This window comes from Carassius gibelio, chromosome A8 (genome assembly GCF_023724105.1).
Source record: "Carassius gibelio isolate Cgi1373 ecotype wild population from Czech Republic chromosome A8, carGib1.2-hapl.c, whole genome shotgun sequence".
NCBI lineage: Eukaryota > Metazoa > Chordata > Actinopteri > Cypriniformes > Cyprinidae > Carassius > Carassius gibelio.
Window position 1 is genome coordinate 19,627,295 of NC_068378.1, and position 7,408 is coordinate 19,634,702.

Here is a 7,408-nt window from a genome sequence, read left to right on the forward strand (position 1 = left end):
GATAGGTGGCGATCGTTTGCCCAAATGTGTCAAGATGCACAGAGGAATACAACCATCGAAGAGGAGATCAGCATCTACCGTTGAATGTAGCATTCAGCTAACACTGTCCTGTAAATAAAGACCAGCGTATATATTTTATACACACAGACTGCCTGTATTTTTGTCAGGTAAGATTAAATGTTTCCTTTAATACACTTACAGTTCATTAGTGCAGTTCTAGAAGTACTATATGAGCTCAATACGACCCCGTCTCTCTTGTAACGTGTAAGCTCATTGATTCAAAGATTCGTGTTTATTAGCGCTTCGTTTATTAGCTAAGTTATTGATTATTAATTTATCTTCTAACGTTACTTGCGTTAACAGACCCAGAAGACAATTTTGAACATTTATACCTGATTTATTGTCTGTGTTAGGGGGTTCTCAGATTTACTGTAGCAAGTAATTCATTCAGCATTTGTATAAGAAAGACTAACCTTATTTTTATATATTTATATGAAAATGCACCTCTTTGCTTATCATTTTGTCTTAACTATAATTAGTCCCTCACCATGGCGACCGGTGCTGATGTGAGGGATATTCTGGAGCTGACAGGAGGAGACAATGATTCAGGACACATCAGCAAGAAGGACTTCATCAACTCAGACAAGGTGACCTGTCACAGATGAGAACCAACACCATTAGACTTTCTGTGACACATGTTTTATCTTTGTATAATTGAGACAATTCTCATTCTGTTTGTTGTTGTAGAAAAAAGCCAAGAAAGCGACAGAGACACTAACCTTCAAAAGACCAGAAGGAATGCACAGAGAAGTTTATGCATTGCTATATTCAGATAAAAAGTAAGTTGGCAGTCTCTGTTCAGCCTTTTCACCTCACTGTTTTATTGTCCATATTATTAGATTGTATTCGCATTGCCTTCTAAAAACTGATTCCCATGACTAATGACAGATTGTTTGAATGTATCATTTGTTGTTTTGTCAAAATTACAAAATTTATTAGAAAAAGTTGTACAACAAATACGTTTGTATGAGTTTATTATGAGATATTGTTATAGATGTTTATAGATGTTTAAATCCCAGCACAGCACATATATACTGATATTGTTAAACTGAAAATGACTGCACATCATTAAGTTTTAAATGGTTTTTCTTCTTGCAGTCGGGATGCCCCTCCCCTGTTACCGAGCGATACTACGCAAGGCTACCGGACAGTGAAAGCGAAACTGGGCTGTAAGAAAGTGAGACCCTGGAAGTGGATGCCATTTTCTAATCCAGCCAGAAAAGATGGAGCCATCTTCCATCACTGGAGACGTGCAGCCGAGGAGGGAAAGGACTACCCATTTGCTCGCTTCAACAAGGTAGGAAAGAGAGGATGATATTGAAGAAAAGAGAAAAATTGCTTGTTATTGAAAAATGATTCCTGTTTCAAGACTGTGCAGGTGCCTGTGTACTCAGAGCAGGAGTATCAGATGTATCTTCATGACGATGGTTGGACGAAAGCTGAAACGGATCACCTGTTCGACTTGAGCAAACGTTTTGACCTGCGCTTTATTGTTGTGCACGATCGTTATGATCACCAACAGTACAGAGTAAATTCCTCTTTCATGATTCAGTTTTGTACTGAACATAAATAAAAAAAATCCTCACTGATTTAATTGTTATTACTGTAGAAGCGCTCTGTGGAGGATCTTAAGGAGCGTTATTACAACATTTGTGGAAAACTGTCAAAAGTTCGGGCAGGAACAGGGCCAGAGCCGAAGATCTACATATTTGATGCTGGTCATGAGAGACGCAGGAAAGAGCAGCTCGAGAGACTTTTCAGCCGCACTCCAGAGCAGGTGAGATCTTTATCAGTCTGCATAATTATTGCAACAGTGATGCAGAAATGTAAAAATATTTTCCATTGATTATGAAACTGTGGTGGGATTAGACTGTGGCGGGTGCCAGAGATTTGGTAATTAATGGGACACACTGGAGGTAATGGTGTAAGTTCGTAATAAGTGATAGGTAAAAGCTTGATCCCATTTAGACAATGTTCTTCGTTTTCTTTTCTGCAGGTGGCTGAAGAGGAATACCTGATCCAGGAGCTGAGGAAGATTGAGACACGCAAGAAGGAGCGTGAAAAGAAGTCCCAGGACCTCCAGAAGCTTATTACAGCCGCTGACACAACGACAGAGATGCGCAGAGCTGAACGCAAAGCCACCAAGAAGAAGCTGCCGCAGAGACGAGAGACAGAAAGAACTGTAATTATCTCTTTATTTTCCCCTCAAACTGTCTAAATTAATTTTTTAACCTCTCTGTAAAAGTAATAGTGGTTTGATGTTTAGGGGGGTTAGGCAGGCAACTATTTTCAATAGCAATCATCCTAGTTTCTTTTCACTTTCTTAAAAATCTGTAAACTTTTATACTTTCTACCACTTGCTCTTCTAATACCTACTCCTCTGTCCAATGGCAGGTTGTTCCTGAAACTGCAGGCATCAAATTCCCAGACTTCAAATCTGCTGGTGTTTCACTACGGAGTCAGAGAGTAAGATCAGCTTAACACGTTTTGACAAAACTGACCCCTGATTCATTTCTTAATATATGGTCTCTGCAGAATATTATGATGCATCCTTCTTCACTGCAGGAGCCTGTTGCGTTTAACTTCTCTCTCATTAGCCAGGAGTTGATTGATTCACACAGTCATAGGTAGAGAAATCTACCCACAGGAAAGCATTCCTCTTAAAGAGTAATGAAGGAAGGTTGCTCTATATAAAACGCATTAAGCATGGTAATGTGGTAGTGTATGACTCAGATGTGGCTGGTCATCTGTTAGTCAGACTTGGGTGCATAAACATGTTTTGATCTGCCCTCTCTGAAGTGCATTTCAGGGGTATTATGAATGAAAGATGACCCCATTTTTAATCCATTGCTTCCCCTTTTCCCTACCATGTAGCCATCTGAGATTAAAGGTGTTAATGTTCCAGCTAGAGTTCCAACACCTCATAGATTAAGACACGAGTAAACAAGTGCAACTTAAGTTTAATGAAAGTTTATTTGTACTTATAGATTTAGCTAACTAATGAATCTGTGTGTTTAGATGAAGCTGCCCAGCTCAGTTGGACAGAAGAAAATAAAAGCAATTGAACAGATCCTGACGGAGCAAGGAGTGGGTGAGTAGCATATTATAAGCATTCCTTCTCTCCTCTGACTTCCTACCTATCATATGATTCTGTAGCCATTTCTACTGAACAGTGATTTAGTGGTTCAATCTAAAAATGGTATTCATTCTAAATCACAAGCTCTTCATTTCAATTCTAATTGAAAATTCTAATGAAATTGATTAATTTAGGAACGTTTCAGTTATGTTATTTTCTTGTTTCTATGTGCATTTATTGTATAAAAATACAAGTTATTGTATTATAAAGTTATTTAAAAATTATAAATCACATTGAGTAGAGATATTGAGACTTTTAATGGGGTTTATTAATTATTATTTTTAATAAACATTAATTAAATTAAAAATGAAATATTTTTAAGAATAATGAATATTTTATGGACCGGCTCAAAACAGTTGTTCACTTGGGAAATGGATTGCTATGTTTGACCTTTGTTTGACTAAAAAGCACTTTTAAAAAAAAAATAATTTGTGACTTCGATTACAGTGCTCATGATGTGCGCTATTGAATGCAGCCTTTTAGGACAAATCAATAGAAGCATACATTCATATAATATATATGTATATATTTGTAGTTTTATTTATATTTTTATTCCATTATTTTGAGTACAGTTCCTTTTTAGGGTTTAGTTCAGATTTTAAACTGTGACCTCTTTTGCCATGGTGTGAAAAACACTGGCATATAGAATAAAATAAATGATTGATCATGGAATTTTTAGAATCAGTATTGGGATTGTTGAAAGGACAACTTTTTTACCCAGCTATAGTGTTCTTCACATTAACTTTCTAAAATCGACAGAGTTCTTAACAAAAATTTAGCTTTGAACCATCTCATAACGTATCCCTTATCCTTTCCTTAGACCTCAACCCCATGCCCACAGAGGAGATTGTGCAGATGTTTAATGAACTCCGCAGCGATCTAGTCCTGGTTTATGAGTTGAAGCAGGCCTACAGTAACTGTGAGTACGAACAGCAGATGTTGCGCCACCGCTATGATGCTCTGCTAAGAGCAGGGGGCGCCGTCACACCACTGAGTGAGAGCAGTGGAGCACCTGACAGTCAATCCTGGCCCAGCGTTGATGACATCAAAACCGAAGCCAAAGAGCAGATTATTGATGTGGTGGGAGCTCCACTCACTCCTAATTCGGTGAGTTTTCAGAGGGACGTACCAATAAGTGCCTATCTGTAAATTGCAATGAATTAATAAATTATTGGCTTGATAATTTATATGATAGACCTGCTTTAGTGATAGACCTCAACAAGCATCATCATGCTATTTGATCTACTTTTAAAACATTACAAATATTTATTTAAATATTTGAAATTCAAATTCAGTTGTTTTCATATTTTTTTCATATGTATTTATTTTTTGGATTATACGTCATCTACTGATGTATTGATTCAAAGCGTAAATTATTGTACAAAATTATAAGTGTTTGTTTTTAAATGCCTGATGAATGTGATTTTTAGCATTTAAAACTCAAATCTTTCATGCAATTCCACTGGCATTAATATTTCAACATTGTTTCTTTTCTTTGCACAGCGCAAGCGTAGAGAATCTGCCTCAAGTTCCTCATCTATTAAGAAGGTGAAGAAACTGTGACATGAATGACTTGGTTAACTCAATTGGAAATTTTTGGAAGAGGATAAGAGAGGTTTGTGGAGCTCTCTTAAGTGATTGCCTGCTTCAGGGTCAGACGGTGAGGTTGTGGTTGCAGGTCCTCTGTTATCTGCTCTTTTGATGACCGCTCTCTCTGTTAATGTGTTCAACACAATGACTACCCTCTCCATCCACCACCCTTCATTCCCACATGCTTCCCTCCTCTATAACCATTCTCAAGACCAAACCTGTACCATGACACAGACCACCCTTGACAACCTATTCCATTATTCCACCTCTTCTGTCCAGCCAGGCAGCCCAAACCCAGATAAAATGTAAATTGGCAGAAAGCTAATCAGCACATGGCAAGACAGAAGGAAGTAGACAGAAAAAAAGAAAAGTCTGCTTGTCTGTCTGAAATGAACGTATGCTGGACAGATGGTTTGAGTGAATCTGCATCTTGTTTGCTGAATTTATTAAAAAGTATGTTTGCTTTTTGGCTGCATCTCGAAACAGAAGGCTCTGGAAAAACGTTTCATTTTTTGGAGGTGTCCCTATCTAACTAGTGTCTTTAAATCTGCCATTTTGATTTGCTTGTTTTCAATTACAGTCCTGCATTTTCTCAGAAGAGCCGTGAACGGGGTGTCATGAATCTCAAATAGATGCTCTTCTATATTGAGTTCATTACCTGTAAAATGTCATTGTTTAATAAATGTTTTTTTTTCTCTCCCTAAATGTTTCCCTTTTAATTTGTGAAAGTGTAATGAAATTAAAACAATGAAAAAGAATATTCATATATTGTGACCTTGATTCTGTGTATAATATTACTGCTCTTTAGGTTATGGACTGGTTTAGATTAAATTTGAAAACACATGTAGTAGTAAAAACTCTAAAAGCAAGTGTTAAAATGTTCTCCATCATCTGGCGGTGAAGCTGAAAGCGTTAACTAAACACACCCATGCGTTGATTTGCTCCGTCAGATCCGTGTATTACGCTACGCATTTGTGAGTCGCTCTCATACAGTAGACTGTCGCTCTGCGCGTTTTAAATTAGCTGTCAAGTGCGTGAATCAAAAACGTGAACCGTGCGAGCTTTCCCGCCACTTCATGAATTCGGCGCGATAAAGACATCTCTAGTAAATCCATTACAGTATTGAACGTGACAGGAAACATTTATAATTTGCATGTCTACTCCGTAAACCCGTGATAAATTTAATTTATTCGAGACAGCAAACGCTGAGTCGATAGCATAACAGACCTTCTGAATGAAATGTTTCTTAAAGGTTTGCAATTAAAATTTATTTTATATGACAAATATATTTTAATTTAAAAGTTGTTTATCTTTAGTTCAAATGTGTTTTATTAAAATAGATAAAAGTGAGTTAACAGGCCATCAACACCAAAGACTAAGTCTAACTTTTAAAGTTTTAACTTTTGTTTCAATTCTTAAAATGGGTAAAAGTCCAAACCACAGCTGTAACCATAACTTCAACTAAACATTTTACAATTCTATGAGAATATGGAAGTCCTCCGGTATTCCTATTATGCCAGAGAGGAACTTGCCTATGATTTTGGCTTTAAAAAAGCCCCTCTCACCAACAATGGTAAGCATAAATAACTATAAAGTCCCATATTGTAATATTTCCCTTTGAAAACAATATTAGTGTTCACACCACTGATGATAACTTCCTGTTTATCGTAAGTGTGTGCACTGCAGCAGTTCTGTCTTTTGACTGATGGCCGATCAGTGTTTATGTCTTTTATCACCTGGGAAAAAGTGTTCTGAACTATGTCATTCCTTTTGTCATCATCTTAATACTTGTGGTGTGGACTGATTTATTCTCATAAAGTTCTCGTTGGGAGACACAATATAAATGTATATGCAATATCACACTGCTATTTTTAATGCACTAATTCTATACAGGGGAAGTCATTATAGACTTAAATTACTGACAAAATTCAGACAGCATATTTTCTTCAATAAATGAAAATAGCTTCTAAAGAAACCAAAGCATCAGGCTTTGTGGTTTACCAAGCAATGCACAGAAACAGAGTAAGTAATTTGATTCTGTAAGTTTTAACTATTTTGTAAGCTCTCTTAACATTGTTTTAAATATGAGGTAAGTGGTAGTGTCCACAAGAAAATAATCCTCTTTATATTTCTTGCCTGACTTTAGATAAAGCGGCTTCCATGGTACCTGAGGAAAGCTAGCAGCTGTGATCTGTTGAGAGGAAGGAAAGTGAAAAACAGTGGTAAAGTTGATTCTTGGTGTCTATATTTCATTTTGGGAATTGGCTCGTAAATCCCAACGTATGATCTATGGTGGCCATCCTTGGGGGAGATCAGTAAGTGTGTAATTTCTCCCTTGACAGAACACAACCGAAAGATGATCCTTCTTTTCCCCTTTTTCTTCTTCTTCTTCAATGTTTTTTTCATCACTTTGTGATGGCTCCATCTCATTACAGCAAATCCATTTATCAAACGTGTTACTAAGCAAATCTCATTCCAAAATTTTGAATGGGCATTTGTATAATTCTCAGATGAGGATGAACTTCATGTGAACTGTCTAATTTCTTTCCTGTCATGCATTTCATGTTTTTTTTTTCTTGAATGTGGGGTGAATGGCTTGCGTTCATGTTAATGTATCTTTGG

General features: G+C 36.8%; 1 protein-coding gene across 1 annotated transcript; it reads left to right on the forward strand.

Moving 5' to 3' along the window:
* Positions 1–5,544, forward strand: LOC128018800 (DNA methyltransferase 1-associated protein 1). Its single transcript, XM_052604560.1, has 11 exons — positions 1–167; positions 540–647; positions 748–839; positions 1,159–1,357; positions 1,430–1,588; positions 1,670–1,837; positions 2,057–2,242; positions 2,455–2,526; positions 3,079–3,151; positions 4,017–4,303; positions 4,700–5,544. Exons 2-11 carry the CDS (start codon positions 549–551, stop codon positions 4,757–4,759), a joined length of 1,395 nt encoding a protein of 464 aa, XP_052460520.1. The 5' UTR covers positions 1–167; positions 540–548; the 3' UTR covers positions 4,760–5,544.
* Positions 5,545–7,408: the final 1,864 nt, after the last annotated feature.